The sequence below is a fragment of the Sorex fumeus genome, unplaced genomic scaffold (assembly GCF_029834395.1).
Source record: "Sorex fumeus unplaced genomic scaffold, SorFum_2.1 ptg000034l, whole genome shotgun sequence".
NCBI lineage: Eukaryota > Metazoa > Chordata > Mammalia > Eulipotyphla > Soricidae > Sorex > Sorex fumeus.
The window spans coordinates 11352407-11372695 of NW_026606091.1; the positions used below are offsets into that span (position 1 = coordinate 11352407).

The 20289-nt window shown below is 43.9% G+C and overlaps 2 protein-coding genes across 2 annotated transcripts; both read right to left on the minus strand.

The window, feature by feature from the left end:
• Positions 1-1775: 1775 nt before the first annotated feature.
• LOC130026559 (interferon omega-1-like) lies at positions 1776-2378 on the minus strand. The gene has a single exon (XM_056117413.1). The coding sequence runs from the start codon at positions 2376-2378 to the stop codon at positions 1776-1778; it is 603 nt and encodes a 200-aa protein (XP_055973388.1).
• Positions 2379-4773: 2395 nt separating this feature from the next.
• On the minus strand, positions 4774-5502 carry LOC130026560 (interferon alpha-21-like). Its single transcript, XM_056117414.1, has one exon. The coding sequence runs from the start codon at positions 5500-5502 to the stop codon at positions 4774-4776; it is 729 nt and encodes a 242-aa protein (XP_055973389.1).
• Positions 5503-20289: the final 14787 nt, after the last annotated feature.

The following is a 20289-nucleotide window of genomic DNA, read 5'->3' on the forward strand; positions in this document are numbered from 1 at the left end:
AAAACCCTGAGTGCCGGAGAACAGATGACTGGTTAAAGAAACTTTGGTACATTTACACAATGGAGTACTATGTAGCTGTTAGAAAAGATGAAGTCATGAAATTTACATACAAGTGGTACTACATGGAAAGTATCATGTTAAGCGAAATGACTCAGAAAGAAAGGGATAGACATACAAAGATTGCATTCATCTGGGGAACATAAAGTAACAAAATAGGAGACTAACACCCATGTTTTTGTGATACCTATGATCTATGTCATTGTCACTGTCACTGTCCTCCCCTTGTTCATCGATTTGCTTGAGCGGGCCCAGTAACGTCTCCATTGTGACACTTGTTACTGTGTTTGGTATATCGAATACATCATGGGTAGCCTGCCAGGCTTTACCATGCGGGCGAGATACTCTTGGTAGCTTGCTAGGTTCTCCGAGAGGAGCGGAGGAATCGAACTCTGGTCAGTCATGTTGGCTGCGTGCAAGGCAAACGCCCTACCTGCTGTGCTATCGCTACAGCCCATGATCTATGTACTTTCTTTAAATAATTTATTTCAGGTGCCAGATCAATAGGACAACAGGTAAGGAAGGATGTTGTGGAGAAGTGAAATGAGATGAAACATAACAGAATCAAGTCTGCTTTCAGCCTTTACGGCTGGTCCTGTGCAATTTCTGCCTTTTCCTTCTTGAGTCTGCATCCATTTCATTTTTGCAGCATTTTGTCAGGCAGCCAAAATGCCCCTAGAACATTCACTCCCCAAAACCTTTTCAACATTTTGAAAAAACGTAGAGCTCCCTTTCCACTGCATCATCTCTAGATTTTGCCAAATAGAATCCTTGAAGCTAGAACTCACAAGAGATCAGACATGCCTGTGTGCATGGGTAGTAAGGTGGAGGGAGTGGAGAAGGAGAAATGGAGAGGTGGATTCAGTAAATCAGTCCGGGAGAGGGTGGGAAAAGAGTACCAGGTCTCAGGATCCGCCAATATAGAGCAGCCATCCTTCCCAATTTCCTCTAGCAGACCACTCCTCACGCAAATCTCACCCACTGTCACTGAAGAATGAGTATAAATCAATTTCACCTCCAAGATAAGGGTAACCATTTCTCATATTTTCCAAGATACCTTGAATCCCATGGAAGCTCAGATTTTGAAAAATATTTAGGAGAGATGGACTACTCCACAGGACTCGAGACTAATGCTTTTCGGAGTTCATTTAATTGAAACAAAAAGGATTTACGTGTTAAAAATGGGCACTCAGCTAGAGAGATGGTTGAGCATTTAAGACAGTTACTTTACATGCACTCAACCGAGATTCTATCTGGGGCACCTTGTATGGTTCACGGGAGCACCACCAAAAGTGATCCCTGAGCACAAAACCAGGAGTAATCCCTGCACAAAATCGGATGTGACCCCAAAACAAAAGAAATGAATATTTTAAATTCAAGTAGTTTCTCTTTGAGAATGTAATAAGTAACACTATCATAGGTGAAATAATGTTCCAAATTTTAATACATAATAATGACAAAGTCTATTTATATATTATATGTAACTATAAATATGGTCATTTGAGAATAAAATTAATAATAAATACATAAATAAATAACATCCTGGTGATCCTCTCTGAGAATGGATAACCCTGAGGCTGAATATATTTGAACATGCACTCAACTAATAACATGGATAAAGAATTAGCTGAATCATTTCAATAAATCATATAATTAAAGTTGGTGTAAGAAGCTTTTCAAATGTCCGTAGACGTATGCAATGTCTGATGGCATGTTCCTCATTGAGGTGCAATTCCCGATGACTCCAGGTCTTCATCCTTAATGCTCCAGCTTCCTTGCAAGGCTGCCGAGAGCGTCAGGGATCTCATGACTTCCACTCTGACCACCTCCCACGCACACTCGCTGTATTTCTTCTCTCTCAGGTAGCGAGCGATGCCCCGGAAGTACCTCTTCATGGCCAGGGTAGAGCTCCAAACGCCAGGGGCAGAGCCGTCATCTGCCCTCCTCTGCACCAAACACGAGTCCAGGTCTTCCAGCTGCCGGTGGAGCCCCGTGCGCAGCGGCTCCAGGAGGGCCGGATTCCAGGCAGCCGCCGAGTCCTCTCTCAGCAAGAGCTGCAAGAGCTGCTGGAGCATCTCGCGCAGCGCAGACATGGCCGGGGCCTTCTGCAACTGGTCGTCGGCCACCGCCTCCCAGGGGAACCCGAAGTCTCTTCTGTCCCGCAGACAGGACAACGGGGACACTCTCCTCATCTGGCCCAGCAGCTCCAGGTTCCTCCTGCCGACCAGGACGTGCTTGTGAGGCAGGACACAGCCCAGAGAGCCAGCAGGGCCCCAGCCGAGTGCCACCAGGGCCAGGAGCAGAGGCAGCAGGAGGGCCATTGGGAACAGGAGGAAGGCGCTGGTCTGGCTGAGCTTCGGGGTGAACCTTGGAGTCTGGATTCTCTGAAGCCGGTCTCTGAGTACAACCCTTAAATAGGGTACCCAGATTTTCACTTTTGCCCTCTACTTTTGCCCTCTACTTTTACTTCCCATTTTCTGGTTTTCGTTTAAGTTTTCTCCATGTGGCATGAAACAATGTTTTCAATCTTTGGGGGGGGGGGGGGGCAGAAAAATTTGTATGGAAATTTGTATGACTCAAAAATTTACTAGGAAATTTGTATGACTCAATCCAAATGTATGCTTAGCAGCCATTGAAAAAATTCTTTGTCCAAAAGACAAAAGTGTGTTTAGGTAGACATAAGAGTGCACTCTTTTTCCTTAATGATATTGTTCTATAATTGAGAAACAAAGTTTCAGACCTGTGTCTTCCACTGTCTACACACTACTTAGTTGATGTAGGAAGAATTGTGGGTGTCTGTATATGTTTTGGGTAACCAGCCCTTCCTTGCAATTATCTACTAAAAACAGATAGTTTTAATTTACATTTGATTTACTGTAGAGAGTGATGTATATTAACAAAGGAGCTTCTCTGATATGTTCCTATTAGTGACATTCCTATAGGTCCATATGGTTCTCTTCACTGGGGCCATAAGGTCAGGATAAAGAAACTACACAAGAAAGCAAAATTTAATATGTGTGTAGACACAACATAAATGTTGGCTACAAAGTCTATATACAGGAACTGGTCACACTAGTCAATGGTTAGAGCTTTGCGCGACATGCAGGTGAGAGTGAAAGAGTAGTTAGGATTGAGAGGGGACCAGTAAGAGAATAATAGTTAGAACAAATCACTCTGGACAAGAACCACTGAGTGTTTAAAGTTGGTAAAGGTATATACATGATGCCCTTTCAGTATCTGTATTGAAAATCATAATGCTCAAAAGAGAAGAGAGAAAAACAGAGATAGAAGCAGGAGGAAGAGGAGGAGGAGGACAGAAGAGGAGGAAGGAGAAGGAGGAGGAGTTGGAGGAGAAAGAGAAGAAAGAGGAGAAAGAAGGAAGAGGAAGAGGAGAAGGAAGAGGAGGAGGAAGAGGAGGGGAGGAGGGGGTAGAAGAGGAGGTGTAATCACTAAATGACTAGGAATCCTGAAGCTCTCTCTCCCGCCTGAGTCCTGTAGTCTCCTGCCACTACCCCACCAGGACCAATGCCATGGGCAAAGGAGGAAACGAGGGCCAAGCTGGCTGTTATCAGTGGCCATTTATTTCATTTTCCCCACGTGCCCATTCATCTCATTAAGCTCATCATTCCTATCTCCTCCTGCCTTTATCACTCATCTCTTCAAGCTCAGACTCACCACCTTGGTCTCTGTCTAGTCTCTCCCAACTCCAGCATTAGGGGTAGCGACCACACCAAGGTGGGGTAGCACAATCCACATATCAAAGCCTTTTATGATCACCTCCAGCCAGCAGATCAGACTCAAGAGCGAAATTTCACCCAGAGGCTTTCTCCTTTCAATAGTCCAATAACCATTTAAACATTCATCTTAATTAATAATATTAGTCATATTGTATGGACACAGTAAGAAATACATTAAGCTTGTAGGGTGGCTCTCATGGGACATCTGCTAGAGAACTTAGACTGCAGTGCTCAGGCCAGATTAGTCTTTCCTAACCCTAGCAGGGTCCTAATCTGGTTGTTTCTTTTTGGATCATGACACAATTTGTTCACGACCATGCTATTAATTTATAGTGAAGTATTATGGCGCTTTGACCTGGCCCATTTCAATGCCAGGGTAGCTGACAGCTTGGCCTGGGTCCATTCAGTCCTTCATGGAGACCCTCCATTTGGGTGCTAGAAGTAAGGGCAGCTAAGGCTTAAGTCAAGAAAACAGATGCCCAGGAGTGAATATTTTTCTAAGTCAATTTACTCCCAATTTACAAAAACACAGCATTAACTATCTTCCTAACTGTGTTAGGAAATACAAAAAGGAAATTTCTCTGAATTAGCTGTGCAAAGGATATAAGGAGAAGAGAAAAGCAGTATTTACAAGTTAACAGAGTCTGATTAGAGATAAAGAATATTGACTGGTTAAGGAAGCAGAGCACAGATTTGAAACAAAAAACAGAGGAATGGGAGTGCCTCGCGACCACTGTGAATGGGTGCTACCACCCACAATCCCAAGAACTTAAATACAATTTGTAGTTATAAAAATTATTTATTTAATAAAATTGATCATGTTCTTCTCTTTAACAGATACTTGATGATATATTGCTAAAATAATGCCACCTTTTGCCTCTCAAATATTTGCCCGCTGATACAAAAATTGGTTTCCTTTCAGGTCTTAACAGCATTTGAATTGATTTGAGAATACCAGATACACCCTTCTTCTGGTGTGCTAAATTCTCTTCGATGATTGTTTCATGAGGGCAAAGGAGGCTTGAATTTCCCCCCTGACAATCTCCCAGGCACACGCACTGTGTTTCTTTTGATTCAGATACAGCTTGATTCTTCGGAAGTACTTTCTCAGAACAATCCCCAAAGAGAGACAAACTGGGCTGCCCTCTTCTTTGCGCTCTAGATGTTCCAGGCTGTGATGAAGGCTAGAGAGTAGCTTCTCCAGGACGCTGTGGTTCCAGGTATCGAGGCCGTGCTCAGTGCTGAAGAGCATGAAGATCTGCTGGAGCATCAGTTGGTAGAGACAGGTGCCTTGGCCCTTCTGGATTGGGGTACTATTGCCTCTCTTCCAAGGAAATTGGAAGTTTTCTCTGTCATTCAGGCATGAGTGAGACGGGGTGTTTTGCAGCTGACTCAGAAGCATAGCGATTTCCCTCTTGTCCCTCTTTTGCAGAGCCTGGCTCCATTCTTGAGTGCACGCAGGAAGGAGGTAGAGCATCACTCCTGCCATCAGCAAGTACCTGGGGACCATAGCGAGCTTCAGTGCTTCCCTGAGCGTCCTCGAGGGGGCGCGCTGGCACGGTGACGGCTCCTGGCGGCGCTTTTTCTCTGGGCTGGTTCCCAGCAAGCGGGATCCTGCGGATGGCCACGAGAGGGCGCGCGGGTGCCGTTCCTGGGCGTTTGGGCGCGGGTCCAAGTCGGCAGCCCAGGCGCGTCGCTGAGCGGACATCGCGGCGGTCCGGCTGCTTTAATAGTGCAGAAAAGCCCCGCGCCACCGCGGCGGCCGCGGCAGCTCCTTCCCCGCCGCATCGCCCGGGCAGAGGGAGCCCACGACTGCCTGGCAGCCCTTCCGCCTGATTTGGTGCTTGGCTCTCTTCTGGAAACGCTAGCAAAAGCGTTTTTAGGCAACTGTTTGGGTTTTTGAGAGAGGGGAGGCTAGGGATCCGGGCATGGTTGGTTGTTCGCACAGAATCGGACGTTTCTGAGCCGGGAGGGCAAATTCTGAGCCAAGGGCGCGAGCACAGCTGTAGCGCCTTGAGGTCCCGGATCCCCGCGGGGTGAGGGCGGGCGCGACTCCAGGGGCCACAAGCCCTGAGGATGCGCTGGGGCAGCCTGGCACAGTCCCGGGACTCTCTACACCCGCGTTTAAGTGCAGGCGTTACTAGAATACTAGAAGCTGAAAAAACAAAGTTGGATTAGACTACTTCCGATAATTTAATTAATGATTAATAATTAAATAATTGTATGGATAGTGATTTAATAATTTCTGATGTATAGTTTTTAATATTTAGATATTGAAATGGAACAGTTTTTGTTTTAATATCATGTTAAGTAAATTTTTTTTATTTTTGCTTTTTGGGTCACACCCAGCAATGCTCCGGGGTTACTCCTGGCTTTGCACTCAGGAATTACTCCTGGCGGTGCTTGGGGGACCATATGGGATGCTGAGGATTGAACCCGGGTCAGCCGCATGCAAGGCAAACGCCCTACCCACTGTGCTATCTCTCCGGCCCATGTTAAGTAAATTAAACTTTAAAAAATTAAAACATTCAAATTTAAAATTCATACCTACATAAAACTATATTTTATCCCTAACCTTTAAATGTTTTCTTTGGTATTTGAATTTCATATTTATATTTAACTTCATTTCACTATGAAATCATTCTCGATATCTAGTCGAAGCAAGTTTTTTAATATTTTTAAATTTACTCTTTCAAAAAAAAGGGGCAATGGAGAAGATTATCCATGACTTCTACTCGGATCTCTTCGATAGTGACTTCCACCTGTCCACATACCAAATTCTGCAGGGTGGATATGTCGTTTCCAACATTCTCCCTTCCGAAATCCAACACACCATTTCATTGGTAAAGAAGCAAAAGCACCCACCCCGACAAGGTCAGACCAGAACACCTGAAGAACCTTCTGTCAGTACTCATCAATACACTGGCTCTGCTCTTCACACGCTACCTGTCTGAATGCAAGGTTCCGATACAATGGAAAACCAGCAGGACTGTTCTACTATACAAGAAGGGAGACATCCACGACATTGACAACTGTCGCCCGATCTCTCTGTTATCTGTCGTCTACAAGCTGTTCACCGGAGTCATCCTGATTAGGATTGGCAGAACACTAGATGAAGGACAACCATGCGAGCAAGCCGGTTTCCGAGAAGGATTTAGCACGATCGACCATATCCACACGATAACCAAGCTCATTAAGGTTTCTCGAGAGTTCAAGATGCCACTCTGTCTAATGTTCATTGATTTAAAGAAGGCCTTTGATTCTGTTGAGACTGAAGCGGTCATCGAAGCCCTAGCCAAACAGGGCATTCAAACTCAATACATCAGGATCTTCTGTGAGCTGTATTATGGATTCACTGCCAGGATCTCACCATTCTACAAAGAAATAATCATTGATGTCAAGAAAGGGGTTCAGCAGGGTGATACCATTTCACTGAAACTCTTCAGTGCCACCCTGGAGAATGTCATGTGACGACTGGAATGGGAAGGAATGGGAGTGAAGATGGGAGTGTAGTTGGCAACTACACCAACTCCGCTTCGTGTTTGAACAATGATGACATTGTTCTAATAACACCAAACATTAGCCAAGTGGCACAAATGCTGGCTGACTTCGACCATGAGTGTGGGAAGGTCAGACTGCAGCTGAATCTCATGAAGACAATGTTTATGAGAAATGGACTCATTCCTGATGTTCCATTAGCTCTCAACGGAACGAACATCTCCAAATGCAACAGTTATGTGTAGGTAGGTCGAGAAGTCAATATGATGAATGACCTGGCACCTGAGTTGCACAGAAGGAAGAGAGCGGCTTGGAACGCCTTCAAGAGTGTAGAAGAAATAGCTAAGAGGACGAAGAACCTCCAGCTCCGGGCACACCTCTTCGATGACACTGTTCCTGCATTAACATACGTGTCAGAGACCTGGGCCCTACAAAAACAGGATGAGAACGTTATTCGGGTCTCCCAAAGAGGAATTGAAAGAGCTATGCTTGGAATATCATGCTCCACTCAAGTGAGAGAAAGAATGCAGAGTTCCGACCTCTGTCGGCAATCAAGAATCAGGGACGCTGTCTCATTTGCCAAGGTGTTGAAAATCAGATGGACTGGACACGTAATGCAATTTGGAGACAACCCCTGGACTAGAGCCATTACCGACTGGATTCCCTGGGACGTCAAAAGATCGTGTGGCCGCCCATCTATGAGATGGTCAGACTTCTTCATCAAGACCCTGAATGATCGGTTTGAGGCTCTTCATGTTCCTGGAGCGAGCAGATGCCATTGGGCTACACTATCACTTGACACTTGGAGACGTTACTGGTGCCCGCTCGAGCAAATCGATGAGTAACGGGATGTCAAGTGATCAAGTGATATTATTGTTTTATGCTGTATCCCTGTTGAAACTTGCTTTATAAAAATTAGTGAACTTTAGTTGCTCAAAAAGTGAGTGGTTTGTAGTGATTCTTCTTGTGGCCATCTGTGTCCTTTTCTTTACTCATTCAAGATTTCTCATTTCGTGTGTGTGTGTGTGTGTGTGTGTGTGCGTGTGATTTCCTTTTTAGTTTGTGGTTTATGGGTTAAGATTTTCCTGAGGTTAATACAAGCAAAGGGAAGTAAAAGTAAGCATTGAGACTGCACCATTTTTCGTGACGGTTCTTACGGTTTTATTTTGGTTTCTCACTTCAACTTTCATGGAAAGCCAAAGTCAATGTGTGTAAAGGCACAAAGGAGAAATATAGGCCTGGATGTTATAAAATTGAAATTTTTTTCTGCTCAGAATCAACTTTTCTGCTAATAAAATGGCATAGTGTAAATTAAATGAAAACTTGATAAGGATTTTGGATACTAGGGGCTATGACAGAGAGGATAAAAACAAATATTGAATCACACAATGGTGATTGTTGCCTAAGGCTCAATAATAACAGCTGCTTTGTTCTTCTGGGTGCTAACCCAGTTCATTAGAACTGTCCTCATCTTTTTAAATGCGCCACCTGATTTTGATGTTTTAATATTCATACAGAACTAAGTTGTTCTGAAAAAGGAAGTATAAAATTTCTCTCATCGGCCTGTTAAAAATTTTTAGTGACCCATTAGGGGATGGTTCTTAGAAGTTATTATTTTGGACTTGAGTTTTCTTGTGGATTTAAAAGCAAACAAAAAGAACCTGATTGTCACCATTCTAATGATGTTTCATGGACCCTGACTGCCTCAGGACTCCCTGATTCCAGAAGAGACCCTCTTCAAACCAGCCTTTTAACTGATTTCTCTCGCCTGCAGCTCAGCAGAAACTTCCTCTGGAACCTCCCACATGGAATTTAGTGAAGATGCTTTTCTCTGTCTTTCCCTCCAGTGTCTGAGGTGTGATGCTAAAGAGGACTTAGTATGACACGATGTAGTAGTAGCATACATTTTCTCATCAAAAGCCCCAAATGCTTTAAAAGGAATCACAACTTTCTTTCCAAGACAAGACACCATTGTCTTGCGTTTGTGTGGTTCAAGATTCATTTTCATCCTCTCTCTGTCATAGCTCCATGTATCCCATGTTTCATATCAAGTTTTAATTTAATTTACACTGTCATTTTATTATCAGAAAAGTTGATTCTGAGCAAAATAAGTTTTTACTAAAGCTTTAAAGCCAGACATATTGTTTGGTATATTTTTATTACATTTTTAAAAGCTTATCTGGTAATGGGGAAAAAATAACATAAAGCTTGACTGAAATATAGATGTCATTAAAATATCAGCACTAATATGATTTTCTGAAACAATAAAGTGTGAGATGATTGAAATGTTATTTGCATCAGAAATGAAGGTAGGTTAAATAACTTAGGTCTAGAGAGTTGGATTGGTCGAAGATGTGGTCTCTTGAAATACTTAAAAGCTAATAGGATGGCCTAAGTTACGAAATGTGAGCAAGGGGTGAAAGACAGCATTCCTTAAAATTCTTAATTCAGGTAAAGGTAAAAAAGGTAAAGCCCCTCCCGTTGATCGTCAATTTGCTCGAGCGGACCCAGTAACGTCTCCATTGGAGACTTTGTTGTTACTGTGTCTGGCATATCGAATACTCTCGGTAGCTTGCCGGGTTCTCCGAGAGGGGCGGAGGAATCGAACTCGGGTCGGCCATGTTGGCCGCTTGTAAGGCGAACGCCCTACCCGCTGTGCTATCGCTCCAGTCCTTCTTTAAATTCCAAACCATTACTGAGAACTTGACAAGTTTTGTTCGTGCAATTAATAGATGCTGATATTTCCTAAATTAATAATGCAAACTGAGAAACCTTTATTTTATTAGGCAAGCACATTCTGTGAATTCTTAGAGCAAGATACAATGAACCTTCAACCGCTGGTATTCCCTGTTCCTTTGTATTTCTAAGGGGCGGCTCTTCTGCTTAAAGTGTCCATAGTATGTAAATGGAGGGTGGAGAGATGATTCCAGCCTCTTGGACCAGTTTTTCACTTTACTTTATCAATCTTTTTCCCTCCGTTTCTGCTAATAAAATGATGTAGTGTAAATTAAATGTGGCTGCCCACTACCTGAAATATGAAAATATTTTTTGTAAGAAAATGGGCTAAGTCAAGTTTTGGGGTCAGGTTTTGTTGTTGTTGTTGTTGTTGTTATGTGTGTGTGTGTGTGTGTGTTTTAATTTTTATTAGTGAAACACCATGAGGTACAGTTGTGGACTTAGAAGTTTTTGTGCTTGGGTTCCAGTTATGCAATGATCGAGTACCCATCCCTCCACCGGTGCCCATTCTCCACCACCAATGATCCCAGTATCCCTCCCACCCTCCTTCCCCCCAACCCCCACCCCATCCCGCCTCTGTGGCAGGGCATTTTGTTCTCTCTCTCCTTTTGGGTGCTGAGGTTTGCAAAAGAGGCACTGAGTGGCAATCATGTTCGGTCTATAGTCTACTTTCAGCATGCTTCTCCCATCCCGTGAGGATCCTCCCAACACCCTTTATTGGGGTCAGTTTTTACTAGCGAAAAAACTTCGCTGTAATCCTAAATTACAGACTTCTTGGAACAGAAATCAGCTTTCCAAACGTGGAGGATGTTGTGTGCCTTTTGTGCCAGTAGGTGGCACTCTTCCTCTGTAAATGGCCCTTTTTGCCACGCCAACAGCACCACAGCAGAACATCGAAGGGGAAATTGTGCCGCGTGTTAGAATCAGGACAAAGAAGACATACACTAAATGTTATATATATGTTCTCTCAATCTCAGTGAAGTGTGTTACCTCTTAATAATTATATAAACCACCTCATCTTAAATGAACATACAAATCATAGTTTTCTTTAATAGAAAGTTATCTATTATCAATTTAATCTCCAGGAACACTGGCTTCTGAAAATTCTGGGCTTTAGATTGACAGGTTTTTGTATTTTTTTCCCATTAAAATAATTTTTTTTTTACAGACTTACAAACTTTCGTGATTATGTTCCAGTCACACAATGATTGAGTACCCATCCCTCCACCAATGCCCATTCTCCACCACTAATGTTCCCAGTATCCCTTCATCCCTCCCATCCTCCTGCGCCCCTCCCCACCCCTCTGTGGCAGCTACATTCCCTTTTACTCTCTTTCTCCTTTTGGGTGTTATGGTTTGCAATACAGGTTGTAAGTTTGGTATCATGTTTGGTCCAGAGTCTACTTTCTGCATGCCATCTCCCATCCCAAGCGAGCCCTCCAAGTATCATTCACTTAGTGGTCCCTTCTCTATCCCAGCTGCCTTTTCCCCCAGCGTGTGAGGCCAGCTTCCAAGCCATGGAGCCATCCTCCTGACCCTTATCTCTACTATCCTTGGGTGTCAGTCTCCCCTTCTGTTATATATATTTATATTCCTCAAATGGCGCTAGAGCGATAGCACAGCGGTAGGGCGTTTGCCTTACAAGTGGTCAACAAGGCCGACCCGAGTTCGATTCCTCCGTCCCTCTCGGAGAGCCTGGCACCGTGACGTATTCGATATGCCAAACACAGTAACAACAAGTCTCATGATGGAGATATTACTGGGCCCGCTCGAGCAAATCGATGAACAACGGGAGGACCGTGACCTTGACCTCAAATGAGTGCAGTCGTTCTATGTCTGTCCCTCTCTCTCTGACTCATTTCACTTAGCATGATCCATGTCCATCCACTTTTATGCAAATTTCATGATTTCATCTTTTCTAACAGCTGCATAATATTCCATTGTGGAGATGTACCAAAGTTTCTTTAACCAGTCATCTGTTCTTGGGCACTCGGGTTTTTTCCAGATTCTGGCTATTGTGAATAGTGCTGCAATAAACATACAAGTGCAGATGTCATTTCTACTATTTATTTTTGCATCTCCAGGATATATTCCCAAAAGTGGTATTGCTGAGTCAAATGGGAGCTCCATTTCTAGTTTTTGAGAAATGTCCATATTGTTTTCCAAAAAGGCTGAACCAGTTGGCAATTCCCACCAGTAGTGAAGGAAGAGTACTCTTCTCCCCACATCCATGCCAACACTGGTTGCTTTTGTTCTTTTGGATGTTTTTTAGATTGCCATGTTTTTACAGTGAGTTACTAAAAAAATGTGGAAGAATTCATTACTCTGCTATGCACCTTCCACATTTATTAACCCTTCCACATATGTTGTCTCATCTCTGCTACATACTTCCATGTGATATTCACAGCTGTAGAATATTTCTACTCTTTTTCACATTTTTAAAAATGCCACTGTTATATCCTGTCAATTTTAGGTTCCATATGAAATTCCATGTGTAAGTATTCGCGTCAGTTTCATATTTTGCAATTCTCTTTCATTCTTAACACATGACTTGCACTGAAATTCATAGTTTCTTCCTCCATTATATTTCTTTACCAGTGAATGCTAATATATGTGATATATTCGTGTTCTTTTTATATTCCACCAAAGTTTGTGAAATTACCTGCAATATCAGAGAAGCAAAATTTTCTAATACAGTGTCAATCTTCCCTCAGAGCACTAGATGTTTTCAGACTTTTTTTTTTTCTTTTTGGGTCACACCTGGCAATGCACAGGGGACCATATAGGATGCTGGGAATCGAACCCGGATCAGCCGCTGCAAGGCAAAGGCCCTACCCGCTGTGCTATCTTTCCAGCCCTCAGACTATTATTAACTTCACAATTTGATGTTTGTGCAAACCCAACATTTTATTATTTTCATGAAAATAGTGATCAAATGTACATTTAATCAGGAAGAACACAATCAATAATATTAAAGTATAGAAGGGAAAATTAATGCTTTATTTCCTATCTAAGGAACTAAGGTGATAATAGTAAAACAGTGTGAAAAAATAAGAAACTTATTTAAACTGAGAATCTACATTTGGCAAAAAATAATGTGGAAAGAAACTATAAGCAAATGAGTCATTACAACCTTCTCCCCTTACTTAAATGTAACCTCGAAATCAACAGGAGAAATTGGCTTCGATCTGTTTGACTGATTGTCCAATTTCAGAATGACTGTAATGGGTTTAGAATCATTAAGCTGTCTCCCTCCAGAAAACAACTCTGTCAAATAGACTCCAGTGTTCATGTTATATTTCTTTTGCCTTTGATCTTAGAGATTCTGCTCATTTCCAAAATTATTTTATTTAGCAACTTTGTGTGCACCAATTGTAGTTTGTTTCCTACATTTACTATAACTAGGTTACTCTGTCACATTCTACATTACATCTTGAAATCTACCCATCTATTAACAACTTTTCTATTTGCTTACATTACAGATTTGCATTCTATACTTAAGTTTGCATGAGTTTTCACAAAAGCATAGTATGTAATACATGTCATTAAAGGGTTATATAAGTACCTGAACCAGTTAAGTAAATAATATCTGTGAGTGTTGACTTCTGCTCAGATGATGTTTAACTTTGTTAGAAAGTGAATAGTCTTCCAAAGTGGACTGTAACATTTTGTAATCCCACAATCAATAAATAAGTAACTAATAAATCTGTTGTTACAAAATCTCACTATCCTTATGTATTTCTCTTGTTTTTAAAATCTGAGTTAAATAGGTATATAGTAGGGTATCACTTTCTCACTGTAATTTTGCTTCCCTAGTAATAAATTACTTTTGCATCTTTATACATGTTTATTCACAATCTGTATATCTTCTTGGCTTAGGTTTTTTTTTCTCAGATCTTTACTCATTTTTAATTAGGGTGTTTGTCTTCTTCGGTGGAATTGTATGTATTTTGTATTTGTATGTAATCGTATTATGATCTTTTATTTATTTATTTTAACAATTTTTTATAAGTTTTAGATTGAGGTTTTAGGGTTTCCTGTACTATTAATAATGGCTCGGGGCTGGAGCAACAGCACAGCGGGTAGGACATTTGCCTTGCGCCTGGCCAACCCGGGTTTGATTCCCAGCATTCCATATGGTCCCCCGAGCATCGCCAGGAGTAATTCCTGAGTGCGGAGCCAGGAGTAACCTCTGAGCATCGCTGGGTGTGACCTAAAAAGCAAAATAATAATAATAATAATAATGGCTCTCATGCACATAATTCCAGCACCACACACTAGAGTACTCACTTCCCTCTTCACTAATCTATCACTTCACTAGTGTACCCACGTCCCTCTCCCAAGGATCCCAATATCCTTCCCTTTTACACCCCTCCATTACAACTCAATTGTGTGAATTAATTCTCCCATGATGAGTGAGTTCAGGGATCACTTCTGGCAGTGTGCAGGGACCGTACATACACTGTGCCTGGGGAAAAACAGGTTGGATGCATGCACATGCCTTACCCACTGCACAATCTTATTTCTCTGTGAGACAAAAGTCACTTTCTATGCTCTGGATATGGGCGCCAGGGCAAATGAAGGACTGGAGTGGAGTCAGGAGGAGTTCTGCTCTCCACAGGTGGAAATGGGACAGCAGCGGGTTCCCATGGCTCCAATCTCTTGTCCCTTAAGACAACTCTCCTCCTTCTCGGTGGCTCCATTTTGAGGTCCTGCTTTGCCATACTCAGTAACAAAAAACTACTCTTAGCACAAATCAGAATCTACCTGTGGTATACACTGACTATGCTGAGTCTGGTGTGTCCCGGAGAAATCAGCCTGTGACTGTTCAGCCATTCTCTCTTGAGGCCAAGATTTTGCAAGGTCTAAAGGATGACTGTGAGGAAAGCTCTAATGCAAAAAAGGAGTTTGGCTGGCATTGAGCACCCCACAGACTTTGACTTTGTGCTCAGAGAGATCCCCGCCTCTCCATACCCACTTCCCCTAGTACATGAATTTTTGCCAAAATGGTACCTAGTCCATCTCACAAGTTTTAATCAGTCGCCAGCAGGTGGGGCCTAACCCAGGCCGTTGGGAACAAAGAGTAAAATGATTAGATTCTTCTATCTCCCCCACCCCCTGCCCACAAAAGTCACACAGCAAAACGGTTCCCCTTTCCCCCAGCTTCATATTTATCTTCCTCCTTTTTACACTCAACCACCAATGTGTTGCTCCCTTATCTCGCTTTTCGGGGTATCTCCCAAGAGGTGAACAAAAGGTCCTGGGGCCCCACCAGCGGTTCTTGGTTAACCAGGCTGTTCAATGCAAGGCCCTGAGTGTACAGTGTTGCTCAGGCCCTGTCCTGCCACCCCAGATAACTGGGTTACTCCAGTGGGGACCCTTCAGGGACTATTTGCCAGACAACACTCCAGTGTCAGGAAGCAACTGCTTCTGGAATGCTTCCTTTTCCCAAGGTAACCACCCAACAGGGAGAGTTCATTTTGAGTTCAAAGTTTGTTGCAAAACAGACAAAAAGACAGGCCTGACCTTTAATAACCTGCCAAAATCTTTGGCTCATGGCATGTTTTCAGCCATGTTTTGTGTTCACCGTCCACTGGCTTCTATTCTAACATCTAAAAATGCTGGGAGAGAGGGTTGGGCGGGGACTAGGAGATGGTTTGGTGCCTAAAGTATTTGCCTTGTCAGCATGAGGCCAAGAGCTCCATCTGAGTGCTTCCTATGTGCACCTAGCACAGTCATGAGAGCTGTATTGAACGCTATCCTCGGTGGAACAAGCGATTTCTGGCCATATCACATGGACAAGTCAACATGAGGTTCCCAACTAAAGGCTGCAACCCCCAACAAGCTCTGCAACTAAAAAGATGCACAAGCTCCATGGCCAGGCATGTGAGTTCCTGACAGCTGCATGTACAGGTACCACAACGAGATTGTGACCCCGGTGAGCACCACAACCAAATGTAGAGGCACACAATCAAGCTCGTGTACAATCCCAGTGATGGCAACAATATCAATAAGGGAAGGGAAAGAAGACAGGTAAGGACATTTTTGAAAGGAGGGAAAAAAATCCCTCCATCTCAAATACTTGTCCTGACTACACCGGAAATACAAAGCTCTAGTTTGGAGGGATGAAGTTTCTCTGATTATTACTAAATGCTCACCAAGGACTCTTGGCCCCTGTGGGGCATGATTAACTTCAGGCCAGCACTAATCCATATTCAAGAAAATGAGGGGACAAAAGAAACAAAGCATTGGCCTAGGTCCTGCAGCATGCTCAGAAATGGAGGCATTGCGTTTGGAAGGGGGTGTCTCCCTTCCAATTTCTCACTTTATAAGCACTGAAGGATTTCTCAGTACATATTTGCCTTTCTAATTGATGTAGGCAGGTAGACGGGGAGGGCCCCCTCCCAAGGCAAAAAGCCAGCCCTGCAGAAAATAGGAAAACAGGAACTAAGGCTTGATAAGACCCTCACCTGGCTCCAGCAACAGACCCAAAGAAGCTCCTCTAGGAACAAAAGGCCAGGAAAGGAATTTCAAAGAAGACCATCACCACTCACATCCTCCCTGGTAACCTCCTTAGCAACGGGACATTTACCTGGGAAGAAGCCCCACGTGGGGGCAGGTTGGAGAAACCCTATAAAGGCCACCTTGAACAAAGGAAGGGCGTGCATATGCTGCCTGAGCCCATGTGCTGCTTGCGCCCCTGTGGCCGAGCACATGTGGTTCCCGAGCACGTGTGTCGCCCGCATCTCCCCTCTTGAGATGTGTACTTTCATGCTTTCGTGTCTAACTTTACTCTCTCACTCCCTCTCCCTCCCTCCATACCTAAAAATCCTCCAAATAAAATCTATTTACTTCACTGCTTGTCTACTCCTGAAATTCCTTTCTGCGAGGCGAGACAAGAACCCAGCAACCCTGGGACCCGGGTGGCAGAGGCGGGTAGGGAGAAAGTGACTCTTTCTCCTCCCCACTTCACATAAGTCACACGTGGGGCCCACCGACATCATAATGATGCTGTTACGAAAAAGCAATGTGGGATACAGATAACTGGATATTTTATGTTACCAAAACATCAGTGTCACCTTCCCTAACGTTTGCTTTGTTACGAAAGTTAAAGGCTACTCTGAAGTAGAGCTCAAGCATGCTTTTTCAAAAAATTGGAAAGTTCCCAACCAAATCTCAAGGATGGTGGTGACGTGACTCCTCATGCCAACTGGGTTCTCTGCTTTGGCCTGGCACTGTGGTTTTGCTTGGGCTCCGTAGTACTGAGAGTCACCAGGACCATACCTGGTGGTTCAAGGGTCTTGTTATTGTTTCTGAGAATCATGCCATCGCTTCCGATTGGTATGGGGGGTGATAAGAGCTAAGTGATATTCTCTAAAAAAATTAATCTTGGGGAAACTGATTTAAACAGAAAGAGGATGTTCTGCTAACTGGATGGTTATTCACGCCCATTAATAATGTCTCTGGGAGAGTCAAGGACAGCCCCTTCCAGTACCTGGCCTCTGTGGTCCGGGCAAATGGGCTCTGGCACAGACCTACTGCAGACTACTCCCTGCAGAGTAGTCAAATGCAATTCGGTGGAGAGGTTGAATACTAGCAGCTCACACAGCACTTTGCAGATGGTTTCACGTGCATTCTTTTGAGTTACAGCTGGGCCATTGAGACTCAGAAAGCTGCCGAGAGACAAGAGGCACGAGAAGGGAGGGGATTTGCCCAAGGGCCTCTGCTGACAAAGGAGCACAGTCAAATTTGAGCACAGAAGAGACTGAAGTCTGTTCTGTTTCACAAAGGGCAGGGCCTGAGACCTGATACGCTGTGTAAATTAGTCTCCCTTCCTTCCTGGGCTCACTCCACCCCCCTTTGCTAATGGTCAGCCCTAGACTGAACTTGGCTTCTACTGAATATTTAGGCTTCTTAAGGGAGCCTGAGACTTCAGCTGCTCCTGTTGATGAAAGATTTGCTGGTTGCCCAGGCAACTAATGTGGGCGTTTCAGAGGAGGGGGAGGTGCTGGGTGAGCTGGACAGAGGCTCTCTGAGGCTTGGGGGAACTCAGCCTGTCCTGTGCCAGCAGCCGCTGGGGGGGAGGGGGGCAGTGGGAGGGAGAGTGGGACGGTTTCTCTGTGCTGGAGCACGGGAGCTCTCTGAATCTAGTTCTCCTGGATGCCTTCACATACAAAAACATTGTGTGTGTGCCTGTGTGTATGTGTGCGTGCGTGCGTGTGTGTGCACAAATCTTGTGCTATTTCTTTGGACTAAATCAAAATGGTCGACTTTTTTTTTCTTTCTGATTTTTGTGCTACACCCACAGCGGTGCTCAGTGCATATTCCTTGGTCTGCTCTCAGAGATCATTTCAGGTGAGGGTCAGGAGATCATATGTTTATTCAGCGCCTCTCTTGGTCATCTTGTGCTATCACATAGTACTGTCCTCCCGTTGTTCATCGATTTGCTTGAGCGGGCCTAGTAACGTCTCCATTGTTGTTACTGTGTTTGGAATATCGAATATGTCATGGGGAGATTGCGCCCCCCCACACACACACACTTTTTAAAAATTTTACAAATTCAGCCCAGCTCCTCACAAGTGATGTAGGACACATGCTCTACTAGTGAGCAGCATCCCTAGCCCCTACAATCACACTTCTTTATCTTTCTAGATTTCTTTAAAAGATAGAGTCTTTTAGCTGGGGTAACCAAACTTTATGAAAACAGTGCTATTTTTACAGCTGACTTAGAAATTTGGGGGAGGTGGTTATAGAGATATATCACAAATTCTTTCTGGTCTTCATGATATCTTGGTTTTGCTTTGTTTTGTCACTCCCAGTGGTGCTGACAAATTACTCCTAGCTCTGTGCTCAGCAGTCACTTTTGGCAGTGCACAGGGGACCGTATGTGTGCTTGAGGTGGACACGGGTTTGCCCATGTGCAGGCAAGCACCTTAACCCTTGTCTTATCTCTCTGGCCCACCACCATGACTTCTTATTAAGGAAACTGACAAGAAGATTCCACATTATTTATTTATTTATTTAGGGCTGGAGAGATAGCGCAGCGGGTAGGGCATTTGCCTTGCACGCAGCTGACCTAAGTTCGATTCCTCCGCCCCTCTCGGAGAGCCCGGCAAGCTACCAAGAGTAACTTGCCTGCACGGCAAAGCCTGGCAAGCTATCTGTCACATATTCGATATGCCAAACACAGTAACAACAAGTCTCACAATATTACTGGGCCCGCGTGAGCAAATCGGTGAACAACGGGAGAGCAGTACAGCACAGTAAAACAAAGAGATTTTATTTGGAGGTTTTTTTAAGTGTGGAGGGGAAGAGAGTGAGAGAGTAACTTACTCAAGAGAGAACACGGGCTTCTTCAAGGGCAGAGAGAGCCCCTACACACATCCTAGCATTAGACACGAGAGCATGAAAGTCCACGTCTCAAGAGGAGAGATGCGGGCGACACATGTGCTTGGGCACCACGTGTGCTCCACCACGTAGGCGCAAGCAGCACATGGGCTCAGGCAGCATGTGTGCCAAGAAGATTCTACTTCAAGGCAGTCCCTAGGCCAAGAATGGATCCAAATATATCTCATTTTAAAATAGAAATATAGTCATACTATTTCCTACTATTTTGTTAATGAATTCCAACTCTCTGCTGGTAGTTTTGAGAGACATTTTATGTGTGATTCAAATATTCCTTTAAGGTCTGAGGACCAATAATGAGATCATAAATGTTATGTACACTCCTCCATTTCCCACCATCTAATACTCAACCTTACATTCTCTTCCTTAAGACAAGTTCTTACTCTTACACGTCTTATTTTCTATTTCTTATTTTTCATAACTCATTTAAATTTTTGCCTTTACGGGGCTGGAGCGATAGCACAGCGGGTAGGGCGTTTGCCTTGCACGCGGCCGACCCGGGTTGATTCCCAGCATCCCATATGGTCCCCCAAGCACCGCCAGGAGTAATTCCTGAGTGCAGAGCCAGGAGTAACCCCTGTGCATCACTGGGTGTGACCCAAAAAGCAAAAAAAATAATAATAATAAAAATAAATTTTGCCTTTACCAGAAAGCTCTTGTGGTCTGAATCTATTAAACTCTCAGATTGCAGTTTTTTTCTCGCTTCTGGATATGGCGGATCCTGCTGGCGTACTGGGTGGCTAGTACTCGTCTGCAAGCTGAATTTCGTCGGGGTCGTGTTCCCTTTTGGCGGTCAGGGTCTCTTTCAGCCAACCTCAGGCCTCCTTTCTTGAGGCATCATAGCTAAGCCGGGATT